The 21,934-nt window shown below is 51.7% G+C and overlaps 3 protein-coding genes and 1 non-coding gene across 4 annotated transcripts in view; 2 read left to right on the top strand and 2 right to left on the bottom strand.

Annotated features, from left to right (window-relative positions):
- LOC148652921 (uncharacterized) overlaps nucleotides 1-1,890 on the top strand; it is a 38,136-nt gene extending 36,246 nt beyond the window's left edge. Inside the window, exon 5 of the mRNA XM_088600191.1 lies at nucleotides 205-1,890. The gene's annotated coding sequence lies outside the window, so the exon portion shown is untranslated. The remainder of the gene's footprint in view (nucleotides 1-204) is intronic.
- A 2,212-nt stretch (nucleotides 1,891-4,102) lies between these two features.
- LOC148652920 (uncharacterized) lies at nucleotides 4,103-8,314 on the top strand. The gene is made up of 3 exons (XM_088597625.1): nucleotides 4,103-4,237; nucleotides 5,906-6,183; nucleotides 6,352-8,314. Exons 1-3 carry the CDS (start codon nucleotides 4,103-4,105, stop codon nucleotides 6,803-6,805), a joined length of 867 nt encoding a protein of 288 aa, XP_088453751.1. The 3' UTR covers nucleotides 6,806-8,314.
- A 764-nt stretch (nucleotides 8,315-9,078) lies between these two features.
- Nucleotides 9,079-9,150, bottom strand: trnat-cgu (transfer RNA threonine (anticodon CGU)). The gene has a single exon. It is a non-coding gene; the product is annotated as a tRNA-Thr (tRNA).
- A 4,749-nt stretch (nucleotides 9,151-13,899) lies between these two features.
- Nucleotides 13,900-20,878, bottom strand: utp6 (UTP6 small subunit processome component). Its single transcript, XM_088600168.1, has 19 exons — nucleotides 20,635-20,878; nucleotides 20,136-20,220; nucleotides 19,817-19,858; nucleotides 19,547-19,639; nucleotides 18,685-18,732; nucleotides 18,502-18,565; nucleotides 18,221-18,339; nucleotides 17,740-17,817; nucleotides 17,569-17,650; nucleotides 17,384-17,465; nucleotides 16,816-16,997; nucleotides 16,602-16,681; nucleotides 16,362-16,439; nucleotides 16,053-16,232; nucleotides 15,427-15,507; nucleotides 15,184-15,293; nucleotides 14,863-14,929; nucleotides 14,617-14,689; nucleotides 13,900-14,243 (listed from the first exon to the last, which is right to left on the bottom strand). Exons 1-19 carry the CDS (start codon nucleotides 20,724-20,726, stop codon nucleotides 14,086-14,088), a joined length of 1,794 nt encoding a protein of 597 aa, XP_088456294.1. The 5' UTR covers nucleotides 20,727-20,878; the 3' UTR covers nucleotides 13,900-14,085.
- Between the last annotated feature and the right edge of the window lie 1,056 nt (nucleotides 20,879-21,934).

The raw sequence follows: 21,934 nt of genomic DNA, 5'->3' as shown, positions 1-21,934 counted from the left end.
CCGCTGTGGTTTCTCTGTGCTGCAAGGCCTGGTCAGATAACACTGCTTTGCTCATGCCTGGGAAATGCGAAACTTCCCCACGCAGGGCCCTGCACAGCAGGAGCACTAACGAGGAGAGTAGAAAAATCGCCCCGTCCTTTTTTTAATAGATACATGAGATTCCACATGTTCTGATGAGTAATTTCAACATCCTCCCCTTCACAGGGCATGTGCCTGAGTCATCGGCCTCCCTGTTCCCAGCCTCTGCGCCGGTTTGCGCAGCTCCCAGAGGAAACTTGTAACGGCCCGGGATGAGTCATCGGGGAGATGGATCATGTAGAAAGTTATTCTGTTGGCATTCCCCCTGAAACTGCAGCAGCCCCTGCCAACACCGAGACGAGCTGGAGGAGTGGGTCTGACGAGCCGGAGGAGAAGAGACCGGCGGACCGATCGCACAGGAAGTGCAGGTCAGGCGCCAGTCGAGCACACGCAGCAGACCTCAGCTACCGGGGTCTGTCTGGCGGATTGTGGGGACATCGGGGAATCTGCAGAAATAAAAAGACTGGCCGAGGCGCTGTCTCCAATCCTTCAGCTTGAAGCCTGCACAGTCCTTCAGCTGTGTGAACAGTCTTCCGAACAGCAAGCCATTTTAACATTTAACACCAAACTGCTGATTATCAGAGGCATCTCGTCGATTTCCTTAAAAACCCTTCAGATCAGCAGCTTTCAGTGTCTTCTTTTCAGATAAAAGAATTTGAATTCTTGATACAGGTACTTCGTTTTTTCGGTATCAGTCAAAGGAGATGAAATGCTGACACAGCTGGACACAGTTTCTGACATGTAATTCACTGATTCACTCGCACGTCCTAACCTCCTCTGGGCTGGGATGAGGCCCTGACAAGTGAAGTTCGACAAGCAAACATTTCATGACACTGAAGTTTGTGAATAACCATATCGGTGCCAGTTCTGGGATTAAGTGCTTTTAAACCTACATGCTTTTTTCCTGCCCCTAGCAAATGTCATTATGTGGTTCAAGCAGGGAGCTGTGTCAGCAGGCGGAGGCTGCAAAGGAACAGGTACAGGTTTATTCCAAGCTGAAAGGATAAGAACACAGACAACGTTTCGGATATGGGGCCTTCTTCCAGTGTATCGTTATATGGTGAGGCTTACGGAACATTTTCAGAAAAATCAGCAGCGCCGATGCTGAGACCCCAGACTCGGACGATCCCCGGAGCTGCAGGAGAGGTCTGCCGGCCCTGTTCAAGCGATCGGAGGGTTTCTAATCACATTCTAAGGCAGGAAGCATCGTCACTATTGGCCCTGCAAAGAGCTGTGCGGGTTGTTTGGGGTTTTTTTTTAATATAGCTGTGTGTATATTTTTTGTACATGTAAAAACCAAAAACAATAAAAAAATTACATTATTAAATTCTAAAAAATTAAAAATGATAAAAGAAACACCTTCATTTGAAAAACACTAAGGCGAAGCATGGTGGAAGGGAAAAGGTTTATTAGGTGTATTTTTAATTACTTCCAAATAATTAAAAATACGTTTTTGGTTTCCAGCACATTTCTGTCGTTTTATGGTTAGGGTTTTTAGGGGGAAAAAAACACAGAATTTGAACATTAAAAGTAGATGTTATTTGCACAGTATTTCTGCATGTCTTTTATGATACCAAACAAAGGTCGGCCTGCGGTCTCCTCTCCGCAGCTCGGATCTCCTGGCTGGTGCCGCGGTGCCGCGGAGGGGCTGTGCGGACAACGGCTGACCATTGCAAGAACAATAAGGATTTTTAGGGGCATTATGACTGGGTCAGTGAAACACAGCTGCCCCTAAAAGCCCCTGATTTTTCTTGCTGCCTTTTGGACGTTTTCTGCGCACCGAGCCCAGTGCCTGACTCGCGGAGAGCGGGACGCGTTTTAAAAAAAAAACCACAACGGCCTGATCGTCGCAGCTCGGCTCTTCGTGCTTGTGGGAGCCTAACAGCTCCCGATCCAGAGAGCGGGGAGGGAGACGTCCAGGCGTTGTATCAATTCCCTGCTCCTGCTGCTGAGGAGTTACCAGACTCCATTGTCAGGCTTCCAGCCGCTGTAGAGCTTAAATTCAGAAGAATAAAATGTTGACTTTCCTCAAGTGTGCGTGCCAACATTTTCAAACTGCAGCACTTTCTTTAAACTTTTTTTTTTGGCAGCTTTTGGACGTTATTCCTTTTTTTGTACAGAGCTGAACGAATCCAGTACTGCATAATCCTGTAAATCTGTAAGTGGAAAGTCGGGGCTTTGCAGTAAATGTAAAAACACGCATAGGGCGTTAGGATAGCCGGGGTTATACTGTGCTGGAGGAAGGACAAACATTCTTGATTGACTTTAAACAAAACAGTTTTACGAGTGCTGTCCTCGCATTTTTACTGTGTTTTAGGGTAGGAACTGGTGCACAAGCAGTCACGTTATCGTGAAAAGCGGACCGGCTCACTGCAGTATTATTCACCAATAATTGTCGGCTACAACGATCTAAAAGTGCTCAGTTCAGGAGATTACAAGGGTTCTGTTATCCACAAGATGAGTCTGATTAGGCCTGAAACAATGTACGAGTCCACAGAGGAATTCCTGGCACCCCGGCCTGTGTGCTGTTTAATATCACAACGTTAATCAGTGTGCTTGGTGCGTATCCCAGCATGCTCTTATCCAGCCCCTCTCACGGCTGCGTCTCTGTTCCAAAGGCTCGATTTAAATCTTGTACTTCAGGAGAAGCACTTTGAAAATATTTTTAAGCTGTGTTTCTGAGTAAAAGGCCTCCATGGTCTTAATTAAATTGATAATTGCAGATCGCGCCAATTAGAATGCTTGTTCTCTATTACAAGATGTCCCTGCTTATTAAACTAAGGGGTAATCACGATGATATACAGCACTCATGGAATTAACCGTGAGTGAAACAAAACTTGCACAACAGTCTAAGCTAAAAATAAAATGGCACTGAATGTGTAGAATAAGGTTAGATTCTGCTGCCTTTCTCACAAATCCAACGCTGTTTACGTGAGGAACACGAAGGCCACAGTCTCTGCGATTGCGGCGACAGCAGGCGGCAGTGATGTTTCAGCGGGGACCTGTGCGTTAATATTGCTCAAGAGCTGCCCGGTTTGCGCAGGAACCCTGAACTCCTTCAAGTAGTGCCTTCTAACTTTGTGCTGGCTTAAATTACTGTTGGTGATATTATTGTTTAATAATGAAATAATAATATTGTTATTATTATTTGTTACTATTAGTATTATTTGTATTATTACTTCATATCATTTAACATATTATATCGTTATTATTAGATTATATGTGATTAGCAGTCACCCCTTATCCAGGTGAATTAAAGGCTTCATCGTGTTCAAGATCTGACATGAAGTTCAGGCAGAAAGACAATCGAGAGGTGTGATTTGTCACACTGTTGTCTGAGCCGAGGAGACAGCTGGTGCAGAATAGCTAAGGTGTGGGAAGCAGAGATGCAAATACCCTGTGCTGTTTTAATTTTCCTTCTGGAACAGACGTCAAGAAGTCATTTTATGGCACTGTGGGAATTGCTTTTCGTAAACATTACAAAGGCCATTTTTGAATATCAGAATTCGGCTGGATCATAGTGGTGTGGTAATTCCTTTCATTGCTAGAAGCCCAGGGCGGAAGCTAATTTGGAAGACGACACACATCCTGGTCTTCGGGAAAGCTCAGCAGGATGAGTTTGTCCGTGAGGAATATTTCTTCTGTCACTCCTGGCCAAAAGGCTATCCAAGGCCTCTGAAAGGGCTGAGTTGTACTTGTGTAAAATTGTCTTACATTAGATCTTTACTTTTTATTGCTCCCCTTTAATCAGACTAGTTACATTTATTTTACCCGTTTTCCATTAAACCAGGAGCTCAGTCCTGTGACTCAGCTCGGGGCCGAGGGCGCTGTGGCGAAGCGGCTCTTTCTGCAGGTCTGCCCTGCTCGGCCACTGCGGCGCCGTGGACGTCTCTTTTACTGTGTGATCCCAGCCTTCTTTTGGATTTGTATTACATGTATTTCTTAGTTCAATTTTGGGATGCAAACAACGCTCTTTAAAAAATCCTGATATCCCCGCAGTGGGCTGGTGCTGCTGTCGGGGAAGATGGCGCCGACGCCGCTGGCTGGCAGAGCTGTGGGCTGTACTTCGCAGCAGCCAGAACGGGCCCCGATCCACGCGGAGGACGCCTGGCACGCCATCGCACGTGCTCTGAAGGGCGAGCGAGTGTTGAACACATCGGCCCCTCACTGCTGTCTCGCTGCTCTAAAGCACTTCTGCTCGTTTATTTACGTTCAGAAATATTCACGCAGACTTTCCTGCATAGTCTTAATCAAAGCAGAAAAGCCTCTGGGCACCCGATACGAGCTGCATTTTAATCTTTTCTACCACGCACACGCAGTACTGTCAGCTCAGCACGTGAGGGGCAGAGGGAAACACGAGGGCGAGAGATACTGCAGCCCGCAGGCCGTGGAGACAGGCTGGGATAGCAGCTCCAGCTCACAGTGTTGGCTTTGAGTGCACCTCTGGTTTTAACATTATGCCGGAGAAGCTGCAGCTCATTTTCTCCACTTCAAACTCGCTCTCTCTGACCCCGGGCAGCAGGGGAGTGGGCTGGGAGTTTCAGCTCTGGATGATCCCCAGTGAGGGGGTCGCCCCAACATTGTATCTGACAGACTCAAAAGCAGCTCCTCACAGAGGCTCCGGTGTGTCATACAATTTCACAGGCTTCAGCCTCCAGGACCTAAAGATTTGGAGTTGATGGCCTTTTTCTTAGAGAGGAAAAGCAGTTCCTTAGGCCAAAGGTATGTGTGTAACCTCACATACAGCAGCCACACACACCTGTACAAACTATACACGGTGCACTGCTTAGTTGTAGAGAGGGAATATCTTCTTGTGTGTTATAAAGGCGTGTTTATATGAGTATAAAGTATTGTCTTTTATTAATTATTAATTATTCAAGTGTTTACCAATGTTGACTCCATTCCCTCCCTGACAGTTCCCACTGGGGTAAATAAAAAGATGATTTCAAAAGGTACATTTTAAAAATTATTTAGACTATTATTTAAAGGAGGTCACAGTTCGTACTGGTATCCTGTGCCAGCAAACGTTTACTTTTAAAACATTTCGAGTACAACTTTTGAGTTAAAACATTAGTTGCGTCTTTGAAAAATTCTGTAGATTTTAGAGGCATTTTTTAAAATAGTTTTTACAGGAGTATACTGTGTGTTTATTATTGTAGAGTTTTAGTATTTAGCTTCTTCCTGACTGTTCTGGCACGGGCTTTTCCAGGTTGGTGCTCAAGATTTTTAATTATTATTCTGGCAAATTCCAGCCTAGGAACGTCTTGACTTTAAAAGGGTTACATCTGCACATTGAATAAGCTCTGGTGACGACTTAAAACTACTACAGTTTGCTCTGTGTGTGTAAAAAAATAATAATTAAAAATTAACGTGCGACAAAGGCTAGAGTGGTTTAAAACAGAATACTGTTGCTGATAATAGGAGTCCCACATGAAGATCCTTTCACTCTTTAAATAGAGAAATCAATAACTAAAAAACTAAAATAAAATAACCTAAAAGACCGAAGTTCCGCGCCGGTATGTAAGAATACTCTTGTTTTAGTTTGTGTTCGTAATGATGGAAACGTTTCGGTATCAGCCGCACGTGTCGGCAGGGAGAATGGCGCCCAGACCCACTCGGGGATGAATGGATCAGGCTCAGAGATAAGGTCACTCTCTCGGAGAATCCCCCCCCCAAAAAAAAGACACGCGTCGCGGTCTTTGCGTGGCCGCGCTCGGGAAGAGGCTCGGTGCGGAGAAGGAAAATCAAACCGGCGCGGAACCGGGGTGGCGTGGACGAGCGGAGGGGGCCGCGCCGGTCGGGCGCCCCAGGGACTGGGACTTTGTAGGGCCAGTTGAGAGAGGGGAACAGACCTCACCTCGCCCGCAAAGACCCAGCCCCTGGCGCGCACACACTCGCCGCAGGGTCCGGCAGCCACAGCCCGCTCCAGGTGCGCCAGCTGCGGCCAGGCTCGCCGAAGCCCAGGCGCCTGTCGGGGAGGTTCTGCTGTCTCCGCTGCGCGTCCGCCGGCGAGGACCCTGCACCGCAGCGCTCGGGCCGGGGGGCCGGCAGTGGACCGGGGGCGAGACCGGGTTTGTTTGAAATGCCCACGATCAACTCTTTCAGGTGTGTCCTCCCAAGTTTCCGAGCACGACATGCTTACGGGAGCTCAGAATCAGGACGGCCCGAATGGATTCAAGCATGAAAGCACAGTTAGAAAGTCCACAGTTACCGGACAGCGGGATAGTTCTCCCCCGCTCGGCACAGTCTCACCTTTTAGCATTCGCCCCGCAGGGAGAGCAGGACAGCTGGCGGCAGCGGCGGCACCGAGCGCTACACGGCGGCGGGTTACCTCTCTCGGACTCCGGGCCACCAGCGTCCCTGCGAATCGGGGGATCAGTGTCGTCCTGGGCGGGCTTCCTTCCCGAGAAGCAGCCGCCTTTATGCCGGGTGCGGACCCGGAGACCCGCTCGGGACGCCTGCGGAGCTGGGTGAGAGTGAGCGCGAGCGGGGGAGCGTGCCCATCTCCGAGACCCCCCCTCCCCTCCTCCTCGGCACCCCCTCCTCCTCCTCCTCCTCCTGGAGCTCCGGCCGTGTGTCGTTATTCCTGATCCAGAGGCTCGGGGCTCCGCTGGGACCACTTGCAACATTTCTCGTCCGAAGAGGAAACAACAGCAACCTTCCTAGGTCGTGGGTCGTGGGTCGTGTGCCGGGGAGTGGGGGGAGACAGGACGCAGCTCACCGGTGAGACGGCGCGCCACAGTTTGCCGGAGCGTTGTCTCAGCCCGGAGGATCTCTCAGAAACTTTCCTCGCCCTCTCGCGGTGGCCCCGCGTGTGCGTGGGACGGGTCCCGGGCGGGCGAGCGAGCGCCGGGCCCTCCCCGGAGTGGAATTCTTCAAGGTAGCTGGCGAGTTTGTGCTGCTACTCCGTCTCGCCCCTCTCTCTCTCTCTCTCTCTGTTTTAAAAGAAATCAGTCATTATTAGATTACTATTGCCACCAAACGGAAACGGGGAGCGCTACACTTCTGCGAGACTCTGGGAGCTCAGCGCTTTGCAGGCTGCGAGCCGCGCGGGTAATAGTAGGGTGGGATCAGGCGAAAACGCCCATTTTTGTCAGCGCTCCCTCGACTTCAACTCCTAGTTTTGAGGGCGCGAAAGTGGGACTGTCAGTGTTCCGCCGCGGAGGGAGGCAGGTCCGGTGTGTTTATTTCCTGCCGCGGTGACTCAGGGCGCAGCGCCTCCGACTCCCTCCGGTCCGGTCAAGTCCGGTCCGGTCGCAGCCCGTGTCGGGGTCCCGGTCGTGACGCGCTGCGGGTTCGTGGTCGGCCTGGACCTGGCTTTAACACGGGCAACAGGCGCCTGGTTGGAACAGGTGTCCCGGGACTTTCCCGGCACCCTCTTCTGTCCGAGGGCGATGACCCCTCACCTCTTGTAGGGGGTGTAGCACGCGAAACTCCCGGGATCCTGCAGATTTCCCAAAGGGAAAGGGAAAACAAGGGGGCTCGTTCCAAACCGGGCCGGGGCGCGCTCTGCAATCACAGCAGGAGCGCTGTCCAGGTTCCGGTTCGGCGGTGATTATTCAGCAGCCTGGCGTCTTCATGACATACTCAGCATTTCAATCTGGTCCCAAAACCTCAAAAAGAAAGGCTTTTAATTAGTGTCGGCGTCTGCTCCACTTTCTAACGTTTGCAGCACGTCTGAGCGCTGGTCTTTCTTATTTGTACTTTGCGATTTGCCCGTCCTTGAATTCACCTACTGTAAAGCGCTTCGAGATGCGGGTTTAAAAGGCGCTATATCAAGTCAAGTGTATTATTGCAAATCATCTTAAAACCGAGCGCCCAGGACGAGGTGGGGGAGTCTGGGCTGGTCGCCCCGGGCCCAGTGGCCGGACCCGGGTCTCTCGGCTCCGTGGGGGAGGCCGGGGCGCGTCACGCGGGCGGTGAACTCGGGGGACCCGCAGGCGAAGTGAGCGTGACGCACGCGCGAGCCACGTGGAGGAGCCTCACCCACAGTCTCGCCCAGTGGGAGACGGCGTGGCCTCAACCTCTCCTGTTCAGACCTGTTGCTGACCGTTTTTATTCACAGTGAGATGTTGAATGTTGAATTAAACCGAAATCTAGCGCGGTAAGGAAGTGTCAGGCAAACAGTAATATAATATAATTGATCTAAAAAAATTAGATGTGTGTATAACGTTGCATGTCATTTAATTATTACGTGCTGGGTTGTTACAATATACAATAAACAGTTTATGTAAGAGTATGTTTCACACGGGAATGATTAACGTGTCTTATGAGTTTGTGATTTATATGATTTATATTTATATTGTTATAATTAAATACGAGACTCCCCCTGAATTTGCAGCGTCTCTGAATTAGAGGGTAAGGACGATCTGGCACTGTCCAATAACGGCTCTGGACTCCGAGCCAATCTGAGCGCGTTGAGAGACGTTCCCGAGTGAACTTGGGTTTCTGGTCACGACGCGTCTGCTGGAAGCTCATCGGCGCCCTCTGGTGGTCAGCTCTAACCTGCGCTCTAATGACTTGGTGCGGAAGTTAATTCTGAGCGTTTTCGTCCTCACCAGAGAAATCAGTGCACGTTGTAGTCAAAAAGATGTATTTTTCGTCCCGTCCGGGTCTGTGAGGTTGAAAGGTCCGGGTCTGGGCTGTTAAAGGTGCTGTATCCCACCAGTTACCCCAAGTCCAGCGATTGCTTGTGTTCATTTCCGCAATCGCGTAAAAAATATTATCCTAAAAAAATATTTGTTTTGATGTATCAAGTGGTAATATTTCAATAAAAAGGGCATCGCATACCCCCTTTCTAATTCAAATCACCAATGAGCTTTTCCGTCGTATAAACTGTTCAAATGGTGGACACACACGATAGCCAGCATTGAAGAAATACACGTTTTTGTGGACCCGCTAAAATCACCGAAGTGGGTGTTTTAATCATAGTACAGGTACATGGTTTCCATTTTACAATTTTTTAAACAAAATACGAGCCCGCCAGCGGCCGCTCCTCCGAGGCACGGACGGGGTTCGAACCCGCGATCTTCGGTTTACGAGACCGACGCCTTACCACTTGGCCACCGCGCCTGACAGAGTCCTGCTCGCAGCCACCGCACTGGAAGTTCACGGGGCTGTTGGGGGGGAACGGTGATTTAATTGTCGACAGACAGGCAATCGCGAAGGTTCAAGAAGCTCCAGCGCAATAAACGGCACCCTCGTGCAAAGGGACGCGTCTACGCGCGGTGAGCAACTCTTTCATGCTTTCCACCGCCTGTGAAACACTGCAGGGGCTGTCCAATTGGCTCCCCTGGTTTCTTTATCACGGCTTCCAGTGTCCTAACCGATCATGTCGGTAATCGATTCTAAATAACCCAGAAAATCGTGCAGCCGGAAATGCGATCCGTCGTAGAAAACAAAAAAAGAAAACTCGAATCCTATAAAACCTGTGGATTGATGGAAACCGCGCGTTTCACGCGAATAGAGAAATGAGTTAAAACAAGCGGTTTGATATCAGACGCAACGCGTCGGGACGCGTCTCGTCTGCTTGAACCTTCAACGCGACTCGAAAGCGCTGGTTTGTAAACCCTGCTCATGGCGCAGCTCGGCGCAGTGCGCCAGCGCGCCGCAAGGAGGCAGTAAGTACACTCTGCCCTGGTCCACCGCCGGGGGTCCCCGCTCTCCTCCCTGACGTAACAACACGTTTCCGAAGTCCTGAGTCAAACCTTCCGACAAGCCCTAGGCGGCGTGCAGTGAGCGAACAGAAAGAGGAAAAGCATTTGATCTTGTTTCAAGAGGCGACACAGGCGAGGAGATACAGCGCCTTGCAGCACTGATGCTTTGCACGAGAATGTAAACACTGTGAATGCATGCATACTGGACATCCGTGGCGAGGTGTCGGAGCGCTTGGCGAGATCGGCGCTGTCGCCCGTGCCAGCGAGAAGGTCCCACGGGCGGGCGGGTCTGCTGTCGTGAGTGTGAGGACACGCCTGGCCCGTGGGAGGCGCCGTGACGCTGCGCGCAGCCCGTGACTCGGGAGCCGGCCGGCCCGGAGACTGGAGCGCAGCTCGACCTGCACGGATCGGTCGTGCGCCGCGGGTCTCGGTTCTCAGGTGAGTCGGAGCCGAGGGGGTGTTTCGTGCTGTGGGAACATACAGCGAGCGCGCAGTCATTCCTGCCGTGCGCACCGGAGGGTGTCGATCAGAGAGCGGTGCCCCGGAGGCCGGCGTCGCGTAAACTCATCTGTCCCCTGTCAGCTGTTCCCTGCATTCCCGGCGAGGGTGGCGGCAGCCCAGAGCCCGGAGCTCAAGGCTTCTAGGCTCGCAGAGATCACTGCAAGCAGGTTCGGGCGTGAAGAATCCGTTTCGGGAGCCCGGTCGACGATTTGTCGGTTTGCTGGTGCAGCTCGGGGAGCAGAATCGGTATACGGGTGCTTTCTGGAGAGAAAAAGGGATTCATTGTTTTCAAAGCGAGAGAAGCAGAGAGCAAGTTCGCTCGCTGCTTCTGCCTGAAATAGGCCGAGGGGCTGTGCCGAGCGCACGCAGGCCCCGGCGCAAAAGAGCAGCACAGGTGCGTGACCCTCTGTCGCCGGCGATTAGGACGTGCGGAAACAAACCGAACGGGCTCTTCGGCTGACGGGTTTGCAGCCGCGGCCATCGATCGCGTTGTGTGTGAGAGGGCTTTACACTGGTCAGACCCTCGGCCGGTCACCCCTAGCAGTGGTGCCGCTTGATGAGGCCACTCTGGGGGTCCGAACCGCGGTCGGAGAGACCCGAGATTTAACCCCGCAGGTAGCCGCCGCTCGCCGGCAGAGCGCAGCTGCGTGCGGCGGCGCTGCTCCCCAGAGGTAATACTGACCCCATTAACTGGCTCCCCGGAGCGCTTTAATAAGACACAGCCAGCGCAAGAGCTCAGCACTGCTCCCACAGCCCCTCGGGCTCCCCTGACGGGCCCCGGCCCCTGTCAGCTCCCCGTGCAGCGGTGTCTCACGCGGGGGTCTGCTGTGTGTCTCCCCAGGCGCGGCGAGCCGGCGGCCCCAGTCTGATGCTCCGGCCCCCCGGGGGGGCAGGCCCGGTCGATGGTGTCTCCCACCATGAAGGCCGTGGTGGATGCGGTCTGGGCCGTGTGGAGCATCGGCGCCTCCATATACGACTACCTGCACACCAACGCCATGGAGGAGCGGATCCACGCGCTGGAGAGCGCCGTCACCGTGCACCAGTGCGTCATCATGGCGCTGTCCGCCAGCCTGGTCCTGCTCGTCACCTACATCCTGCTGAGGAAGCGCTGAGCCCGCTGGGTCGCCGGGCTGGCCGGGGGCCCCGCGCTCTGTGGCGCGCGCCGGCGAGGCGATCGGTCTCCCGCTGGCCGAGAAGCCCCTGGGTGAAGCACTGTGGGAGAGACACTGACCCCAGACTCCCCGGGGGCAGCAGGACTCGCCAGGACAGCGCACTGTCCGCCGGGCGTTAGCAGTCTGTCTCCGGGTCGGCGGGCCTTGATCCCGGGCTGGGCAGAAGCGCGGCTTATCCGCAGCAGGGGTCAGAGGTCAACAACAGGGAGGCGTCTGTCCCCTGGGCAGTGAGAGCACTCGGAGAGATTTTTAAGCCTTGGCACAGAAACAGTTCCCCCCCCAGCCGATCGACTCGGGCCCAGCACAGGGATGGTTAATGCTGTTCCAAAGACGGGGTCCCGGCACCCCAGCAGACCCCCAGCCTGCACACAGCCTACGTGCGCCAGCGCCCAGCCCACAGGGAGTGTCGTGAACTGAAACGGAGAAGTGACCTTACTCACCGTCAGTGTCCACTGGCATCTGATTTCTGGATTCTCTTTACTGTGTCAGACGCTCAGAAAAAGTTACACTTTTGTGCCATTTTGGTTTTCTTGATAGTATCGTTTTGAACTTTCACTGCTCAGAAGCACCGGAGTAATTTTACTTAAAACAGTACTGGTGTTGGTGAAGTAGGAGATTAGGCTACTGCGTTATCTCATAACTCTATTAACTTTTATGGGTAAAGGTCATCACACTGTATTTTTTTAACATCCTGTAATATAAGACATTTTTTATCATTGATAGGATTTTATATTACTGTGCTGTACTGGTGTGTTGAGTTGCCTTTAGCCTTGAGTTTTTAGAAAGTGCAGAAGATGTGCAGAAGGTGGTGAATTGTGTGCAGTTGGGTTAAGCTGTAGCACGTCTCTGACAGTAGCTTCGATGCGGCGTCTTGGGAGAGAACAGGACTCGATTCAGATCCGTCCTCATTTCTAACTGCATTGGAAATGTGTTTTTACATGTTCCTTTAAAAAAGAAGATTCATACTTGAACATCGGTAAATACTGGATTTAAGTCCAAAGATATACTGTAGGTAGCCATGGTCAAATTTGCAAAGGGAGTTATTTATATGATCAAGCCTGAAGAGTATGAACGGCCCTCCCTTCTGTTCGTCTGGGAACTGTGGTCCTGCGGTTGAGGAGCTGGTCAGGAGGTCCTTCCCTCTAGTGCAGCCCAGCACTGGTGCAGGGGCAATTAGTTCCAGCCTGGCAGATCATCCCAGAGTGCTCAATCGACACTCCCGTCAGGAGCGACGTGGGTGACTGAGGAGGAGCTGGGGTTGGGTGAAGCTGCAGGGAGTGAGGGGCTGTGGTTCGGTCCCGTGAGGGGCCCACTGGGTGAAGCTGCAGCTCTGTCTGGCTGTGGTCTGGGTGCTGACAGGGTGCTGCCTCAGTGGAGGAAGCAGGCAAACCCCCCTGCCTGCTGCTTACCCTCCCCTTCGCTACACGGGTTATGTGCCCCACTAGTGCAGCTCTCAGACAGATGAGATTTCAGATGGATTTTTATAACAAACTTAAAATAAGCAACTTGTAGTTGGCTGGGACTGATTGCGAGTCTCATTGTGTAAATTATTCGTTAGTTCTGGCGGGGGGAATGTGTCCCAGCCGCCCCGGCGGGTGTGAGCGAGGGGTGGGAGGTGGGGAGTCGCCCACTGTGAGGACAGCTCTCCGTGCGCGGAGGCTCAGACGCCCCAAACCCCCGCGATGACTTCCTGCCCGGGGTGTCTCCATGGCGGGGGGCAGGCTGGCTGGGAGGCAGCTCAGTGGGGGTCGGGCTGCCCCTTGTGCAACTGCGCTGGGGAAGGAGCGACTGGGGAGCTCCTGTGACCTGTCACCCTCGGAACCCGTGTCCGACTGGTAGCTGTAGACTCCCTGCCTGGGGCTGCTTGCGAGACATGGCTGCGGATGGACAGCAGGTCACAGGGCAGGTTTCTGGCACCCTGGACACAGCACAGTGAACTGTAAGACAGCAGGGATGAAAAAAGGGAAAACAAATCCCCAATAAAAATAAAAACTTTCATCTTTTGGTGGCATTTTCTTGGTTTTTTTTTTGGTTCCTGGAGGTTGTCCATTTCTGGCGTGTAAACATCACAACACGCAGGGCAGCTGTCCGCGGCTCTTCCCGAGGAAGGATGTGGGGTTGACGGGGTGGAGTAACAGCGAGTCAGAGGCCGGCCGAGTGTGACCCCCACTGAACATCGGTGACTGTGTAGCAGGTTTCAGGTGCTGTCCTGTGGGATTCTGTCCCATTCCTCTGGGAAACCTGGTCACTGGTCCCCGAGCCTCGTTGTTGCCATCACTTACCAGCTGTCTCTCACTCACACACACTGGTGCTCAAGGACAGCCACAGCTCCACTGTCCCCCCCTCATGGCCCCAGGACACCAGTGCACGTCTCCACACTGGCGTTCCGGCACGGCCAAGGGCATGGCTCCGCGGGACTGCCGGACACAGGACAGCGAGGACTCCGAGGCCCAGGCGGAGCTCGCGCGGGAAGTAAAGCAGCAGAAACAACGTGCAAAAAATCGGCAACTTTATTAGAAAAAAACGGATAAATAGAACAGGGGGTGCGGAGTTTTAGGAACACTTTTAAGAAGCGGTGACAATGCCAGGAGCACCGGGACATTTTTCCCCCCTGTAGTTCTAGGGAACAGGCTGCCGAGGCCGGTCGGACGGGGACACGGGAGAGACAGTGGCGCCCCCTACAGGTGCCCGGTCTGCAGCAGGGTGTACTGGGTGACGAAGCGCTCCACCTGCTCGCCCTCCAGGGTCCTCATGGCCCTCCAGTGGATCTTCCCGCAGTTCTCCATCTGCCCCTGGGGGTGGCTGAGCTCCTCCTTGATGTAGTCCAGCCACAAGTCTGGAAGACCACAGAAACAGCACAGAGGGTTACACCTGTCCCCAGCGGGAGACCAGCGCACCGCTGCGGAGCTGAGGAACGGAGAGGTGTGTGTACACACATGGCACACACCCCCAGCAACGCTGCTGGAGATGCAGTGGGCTGGAGAACACACCCAGGCACTTGCACCCCGGCACTCCTAGTCCGCTGGAACAACGTCCTGTGGCTCGACTGAATGAACAAGCTTAAAAAGAGGAGACTGCGGTATTACTAAAAAGTAAGAGAGAAGAATTAAGCACCGCTCTCTCCCAAACCAAATAAAGAGCCAGCACTTGTTCCACAGTCCGGACGTTTCTCAGAGACCAGAAGACACCTGGCGCCACTCATTTCTCACCCTCGTCTTCAGAGCCAAACTCCCTCAGCGCACGCTCGTAGTAGTCTCTCAGGGCACTCATCTTAGAGGGCTTCTGCAGGCAGAGGAGACACTGCATCAGGCCTTTAAATCAAATTCAGAAGGCTTCACAAAAGAACCGTCTCACGGCTAGTTACTCTGGAGAACTGCAAAACCGCACCGTGATTCTCACACCTGGGAAAGAGCTTCTGTGGATTTGCTGTAAAGCTGCTGTGAAGCTTCTCCTACCTGTTCCTTCTCCAGCTGGATCATCCTGGTGAAGAAGGCCTTGGAGAAGGGCCGGCTTTCGTGCAGACTGCAAGTGAACAGGGCAGAGGACAGCGATCAGCTCGGCGGGGTTTAGTTTCAGGAGTTCGTCATGAAACTGAAGAAACGGGGGTTTGTCCTGAAATCGCCATCTCGACAGGCTAGAAATAAGGGCCTTTAGAGTTTCCCAGCGGTTCTTGTGCCGCCACCCCCACCACCACCCCCCACTTCCTCTCTGATGACCTCCCTCCGTGACCCCAATCCCCCCGACCCCTGACCCCAACAGAGTGTGCTGGGCTCAACCTGGTGAATGTCTTCTTTGCCGCCTTGTAGCCCCCGGTCCGGTAGGACCAGTCCAGGTACTTCTCCTTCATTTCCATGGACACAGCAGGGACGGAAGACAGTATTCCCTTCTGTCCCGAGAGAGAAAAGAGAATACGCGGAATAATGAGCACAGCTGCAGGTTCGAAAGGAACGTCCAGGGTCGGTCCACCAGATGGAAAGGAAGCGTCGGCGCTCCGGGGTCCGGGGTCCTGCAGCTCTCACCTGGAAGAGCGCCTTGGTCTCTTCGGGGCTCTGATGAGTCTCGCTCCACTGCAGGCGCAGGTTCCACAGCGGCCAGCTCTCCTTCCACACACACACATAGAAAAGAAGAATCAGAGTGTACCGTCCACACCAGGCCCGCCCACCCCTGTGCCAGTGCCAGTGTGCACCTCCGCCCGAGCACACTGGCACACGAGAACAGGCTGAAGCACACTCCACTGAAAGGCATCAACACACACCAGACTCCCCGTTTTGTAATTGAATTTGTTTGGTCTTTAACTTTAATAAAAATGATATTAAAGTTTATATAACGCCCGTCCATCTGGGAAATCTGTCTTTGGCATCACCGTAAAATAAACAGCACTCAACATAAAATGAATACATATTAAAAATGAAGAACAGTCGTAGCCATGCAACGATACACATGCATGTAGTTCTGCCCATATTAAACTATATTGCATTAATCAGATGGTTTCATACGAGAAACAGGCATTTAATGTACCGAATGCACAGGGAAAAGACAAAGAACAGCTGACACAAAGGAATAAACAGCAGAGCACAGATTCCCGAGAGGTCAGTGACACATCTGGCCCCGCCTCAAAGCCACATTGATATCGACAGGTACTCACCTTGGGCTTGATCAGCGTCAGGGCTTCATCGAACATCTTGCCGACGTCGCTGCTCTCCAGCGCCATCAGTGCCTGCAGGCTGGTGCACCACGTCTCCACCGAGTGGCTGAACCGCTGCGTCGCCGCCATGGCAACCTCCGTGGCGACCTGAGTCAGCCCCACGCGCTGCAGCACCTGGAGCTGTGCAGGAGACCCAAGCGACCGTGAGCAACACACAGCTCTGGCAAGCCCTCCTGCTGCCCGAGCTCCCCTATGTCAGAGCAGCGGCAGAAAGAGAAACAGACGCCCCACAACTGTGAATCTTCTTACCCACGTCTTATACAGGGATTCATCCAGCAGCATGGAGTCGTGTGCCCTCTGAAACACACCCAGCAGCCTCTCCTGCCTCTGAAACAGACAGACGGACGGGGCGCAGGTCAGCGAGGCTCAAACCGAAACTCCTAGCCGTGCGCGCCTAGCGGCGGTGGAACACACATCAGCGGGAGGCTCGGCCCAGACGCCGCCACCGCCCGCGGCGAGAGACGCAGCCTCCCAAACAGACCAGCTCACCTTCTCCTTCAGCGCCTGGCTGTTGGTCTTCCTCTTGAACCTGTCCAGGCAGAACGTGACGTAACGGGTCCACATGTCCCCTGTGGCAGAGGAGCGACTGTTTCAGAACGGGGCTCGTTTTAAAAGCCGTCGGCTGCAGGACTCTGCACTGGGACACGCGCATTTGTTTCAGGATTGCAGAGAGATTCCTCTCCGGCCCTGCGGCTCTCGGTACCTGTGCCCAGGCTCCTGACCGCCTCCTCGTACACCAGGCAGCTGCGCTCCTCTCTCCGCCCCACCTCCGCCGCCCGGCTCTGCGCGGGGACCATGTGTGCGGCTGGCAGGGGCTCCGCCTCCAGCTCCCGGCGCGCCAGGAAGTCCCAGGTCACGGGGTCGCCGGCATGCCGGCTCTGCAGGCTGGACAACAGCAGGCTCTCACACACGGGAACGCTCCACACAGCCACCTCCCGCTGGGCGAGGAGCAGTGGCAATGAGACAACCTCAATGAGACACCCTGCCGTCTTGCTGATGCACAGCTTCTGCACTGTATTTACATGCTTCCTGCACCTGGGACTGCAGCCCACACTGCAACAGTGCTGAAGGCTGTACTCCAGATTTCTAATAGTATTTTTATAGATGTGTTGGATAAACACAGCTGGTAACACACAGCAACAAAACAAGAGGCACAAGGCTGTGATACTAGTGCAGTACTGCTCAACTGAGGTGCTTTTCTGAAGCTCCCCCGCCTAAGACTATTAATCCACCACTGGTGATCAGTGCAAACAGCAGGCAGGGAGTCTCACTCTTGAATGATGATGTCCTGCAGCTCCTTCGTGAAGTCGAAGAGCCCAGCGATCTTCAGGAAGGACAGCACAAACTCAGCCCCTGAGCGCAACAGAGGTACAAACACATTTAGTGCAACTCACACAACAGCTCCTTCTGCTGGTGGTATTTCTTATGACAACTTATGGTACTTATGACAACACACCTTTAATTTTTTGAACTGCCTCTTTGTAAATGATTTCGGCCAGCTTGCCACTCATGATCTCGTCAGGAAACTCGTACTCTCCCTGGAGGAGAGACACACCCGTCAAGACTGAAACCGCATGAACAGACAGTGGGGGTTAAAAGACTCGCAGCAACTACATCCGACACCTACCAGGTCCATCTTGGCCTGCTCCAGCTCCTTCTTCTGTTTCCTCAACCTCTCTGCATGCATGAGCTCCATCCGGAAGTACTGCAGAGATGGAGTGGGAGCAGGAGATAAAGGGGACTGCTCTGCATTCTGACCCCCCCCTTCAGGATCAGCCACTCAACCACTACAACACCTTACAGCAACATTTCAGTCTGCTGGCAGCCTCCCGCGTCTACCCAATGGACTCCCGCCCGCCCCATACCAAGATCCAGGTAGGCGACAAGGTGCTGGCCTGGAACTGGGACTTGGCAAGGCACTGTACAGCGCTGGAGTACCAGAGAGCCTCACTCCAGTCGGGTATACCAGCCTCTTTAAATCGCCATCAGCTGGGGGCCTTTGTCCAAGTCTCAGCGCAATGCGTCATTCCGAGCTCAGCTCGACACGAAAGCCGGAAAACCCAGCAGGACAGCAGCCGAGCCCGGGGGCCGGGCTCAGAGGCGCTCACCTCCTGGTACACCTTGGCGTGCTCCGGGTGGAAGCGAAGGGCACGCAGGAACAGGTGTCTCGCGCTTTCGGAGGAGGAGTGATCCTCCATCTCCCACTTCGCGGCCATGATCCACAGAGCTGGGGGGGGAGACAGCTCCAGTCAGCTCCACTGGCAACGCCTGCTTGCTACCTTTCTGCACCAAGACATCTCCACCACGACAAAACCGCTCCTTCCGATAAAGCTTTTAACTGCACTTATGACAATCATCAAGATCAATCGATAGTTTTCAAGCACTGTACCTGGTTTATCTGGGTGAATGGCCAGCATTGAGGAAAACACTTTACTGAGCTGGATAACGGTGTTCTGGACAGACAAAAGAATGTACTTTAGAAAGCACGGCAAAGCAGGACTCAACACAATCAAATGCTGTGGTCCAAATTAAGATGCACAATAAGCAGGGAAACAGATTTAAAATTACCCACCCATTTCTTACAGAAGGCAACATGGGACAGCCACAGCTGGACATCGTCCTAGGAGCGACACAGAAACACTTCAGTGCGCTGTACTGAATGTCACATGCTGGCCGAACACAGGAAGAAAACACTAATATTGCACAGAACGTTTCTCATTCTATTTGAGTAAGAAAGCAAAAAAGTGACACTGTAGAAAGAGAATCAGGACAGTTTAGCATGGGACACTGTCGGCTATTCAACATCCAAAATGGCTTGGTCTTCGATTTCACCACTGACACTCCAGATCCCCCTCCCCTGCGACTGCCCAGCTCGGAGCGGGTCCCGCGCTCACGCCACAGCTGACTGACCATCTCCAGCCGGACAGTCCAGGGCAGCGTGGAGACGTGGCTTAGAGCCTAAAAGCTATTGTTCCCTTTTAACAGACTCCAATTTCCATTTATCATAGATATAAACATTTACATTAAATTCTTACAGAATACATTTTAGATATGAAGAAAAAATACTTTAAATTTAGTTTGGGCACCGGGTCGGACTGTGGTGTGCGTGGGCCCCAGGCACTTTCACTCTGATACGTGCAGAAGGAGGGGGACACGCCAGTTGAATGACGTCGACTGACATGATGCACTTTAAACTCTTCTCATGCTGAACCACATGACTGACGGAGCGAGTCGAGTGACCATCACTCCGATACTTCAGTTTCTAGACTAGCTGCTAGAGAGCGGATAGTTATTGATTTGGAGCTCCTGGAGTCGATCGCAAGCAGGTTGTTTCAGCTCGTTTTTCATCAGTCACTAGTGTTTCCCTCCTCCGTAGCCCTAGGCCCTGTTTAGACGCACTGTCCTTCTGCTGATGGGACTTTTTTTCTAGTTACCTTCCATTTTGCAGTGGCTCGCCTGAAAACGTTGTTTATTCGCTGAATAATCGAGAACTCGATTTCTTTTCTCTTGAATCTGTAGCCGATGCGCTGAAAAAAAACCCCCAGAACTGATTAAAAACAAATCTGTATAAAATACACATTTGTGTTTCACAAAACCATAGTGGGAAGATGATACTTTCCAAAGGGAAATAATAATAATTGCTTTCTGACTGAGGATGATAACAACCCTTCAGGAGACAAGCCTGTTTGCCAAAATCAACTTACCTGTCTTCTTTTTTTGATCAGCTCCAAAGCATTAATTTCGTACTGAAAAACAGAGTGAAAAAATCTTTAGGATTCGGGATGTGTGTTGTATGTCACTACCAATATGAAACAATTTTAGTAAAGACTCTTTATGCACAGCTGGGCTCCTTAGGAATTCAGACTTGTGACAGACAGCCACTACATAAGGAACCGTGTTAACAATGAGATAAACCCGTCGATTCTACGACGAGTTACGAGTTCTACACTGCGGTTAATCCGAGACATTCCGCTGTACAGACAACAGAGCATTCCTGAGGTAAAATGGTGAACATACACCCACCTGGATATACGTGATGAAGTCTTCTTTGCTAATGATTCTCCTGTGTAACTTGTATTCTAGAGCCGTTGCTTTTTTAATCATAGCCCTGGAAAACAACACGTACAGGCGTCAAAACTTCCTTTACCTGCTATAAAATTGGGCTGCAGTTACCTCACAGAGGCTTAGTCAAAAGCACAGACAAATGCCATCACTGAAGTAAATTCACCGATTATGAATAAAAAGACTTCGCCTAAAATTCGAGGGTAGGACCGAGGTACAAATGACCAAGCTCTTTTCTGTCACCTCCGAGAAGAAAACGTTCACCCTACATTAGTAATAACTATATGACACAATTTAAATTAGAATTTATTGTAAATTATTCGTGTCATTGGAGACTGACGTGACCAAGTAGTATCAAATTAAACCATAAAATTATTTCAACAAAAATAATCCGTTTCCACTGATATTATTAACTGCCACAGTGTGTTTTTGAGCTCAGTGTCACCAAAATACAACTTACTTCACTTCTTTTTTCGTGAATAATCCCACTCTTTCCAGCTGTTCCAACTCAGGGATTCTGTCCTCTATCCTCTGCTGGATTATTTCAGCCATTTTGTATAATTATTATGTCGCTATCGCTATTACTGTGATTGTTTTGTTCTTCCCTCTCCAGAAATTGAAGTAATACTTGACTGTTACAAGCTTCTCTCGAATGATGTACACATGTGTGGAAATTGTGACCCCCTCTTCTTCCGGTCCCACACTTTTACAGTACCGGACTGAAACATTGACTGTAGGGCTAAACATCCGGTGCACTTAGCACACGAAATGTGAAGAAAAGTCTTAGTATTAGGCATCGCAACCCATTTGAAAAGTACAAAGTATCTGATTTCACACAAGCCTAATTAACGTTTAACGATATTCTTTTTCAACACAGTTAGAAAGCCAATATGATACACGGACTCTAAAGATGAATGTAAAATCTAGCCAGGGAGGGTGACATGTACTGTACGTGGATGCGTACGAGAGTTCAAGACTGCAGTGGGAAACAGAGAGAATGGACCAGGTTTCTTTGGTGGTATTATACAAACCGTCACATTCTTAATACTGAAAGAGCAGTATCGACGAAGGCAAACATGCCTTTCCGGCAGGGTGACCTCTAACGCCGTGAGCTTTCTGCTGCAGCTCGGAGCACAATTTTCCCTGCGCGAACAGAATAAAAACTGCTCGCGTGTCTGGCCTGTGTGGTTACTTCAGAACACAGTGTATCTCTTGTGTGTGCACAATAATTTCAAGACGATGACTTGATGGATCACAAGGGACCTTCATCATAGTAGTGATTATGAGAATAGTACTAATTGATGGCACTTTTATAGCACCTATCACCCCAAAGAAGCCCAAAGCGCTTTATGTACAGGAGGGGACCCACCTGGGTCACATACAGCAGCCACATACAGTGCCAGAAGCCCCACCTCCACTACAACAGATCAGGTGAGGATATGAGAAATCGCTTCAGCAGTTGAAATCAGGAGGAGACCAGAGTTTAATTCAGCCAGGAAACTGCTGCCGATGCCCATATCTCCCAGCTGACAAACCCCACCATCCAGAAGTATATTTTCTTTGAATTTCTTTTCCTCTCCACTTCACCAGGAAAGAAATATAGTGGACAAATCATCTAATCTATTAATCTTTATAAGCGCAAAAAAAACGTTTTGAATGAAACATCACAGCAAGTAAACTCATGAAGGGATTGTGTAATGAAGCAGAAAGAAAGTCCTGCCATTAAAACTCTGGTGGCTGAGGAGAAAACCAAGAGGGGA

Source organism: Lepisosteus platostomus, chromosome 11, assembly GCF_059453375.1.
Source record: "Lepisosteus platostomus isolate fLepPlt1 chromosome 11, fLepPlt1.hap1, whole genome shotgun sequence".
Lineage (NCBI taxonomy): Eukaryota > Metazoa > Chordata > Actinopteri > Semionotiformes > Lepisosteidae > Lepisosteus > Lepisosteus platostomus.
This window is presented reverse-complemented; position numbering and strand designations above follow the sequence as displayed.

Excerpts from the sequence above, each read along its gene's own strand:
- LOC148652920 (XM_088597625.1), top strand. The coding sequence starts at position 4,103 with ATGGCGCCGACGCCGCTGGCTGGCAGAGCTGTGGGCTGTACTTCGCAG. Across the intron at positions 4,238-5,905 it reads AGCGAGTGTTGAACACATCG|GGCCAGTTGAGAGAGGGGAA; the intron begins GCCCCTCACTGC and ends GGGACTTTGTAG. Across the intron at positions 6,184-6,351 it reads CCCACGATCAACTCTTTCAG|GGAGAGCAGGACAGCTGGCG; the intron begins GTGTGTCCTCCC and ends TTCGCCCCGCAG.
- utp6 (XM_088600168.1), bottom strand. The coding sequence starts at position 20,726 with ATGGCTGAAATAATCCAGCAGAGGATAGAGGACAGAATCCCTGAGTTG. Across the intron at positions 18,733-19,546 it reads GAGCCACTGCAAAATGGAAG|GACGATGTCCAGCTGTGGCT; the intron begins GTAACTAGAAAA and ends TGTCGCTCCTAG. Across the intron at positions 15,294-15,426 it reads AGACCAAGGCGCTCTTCCAG|AAGGGAATACTGTCTTCCGT; the intron begins GTGAGAGCTGCA and ends CTCTCGGGACAG.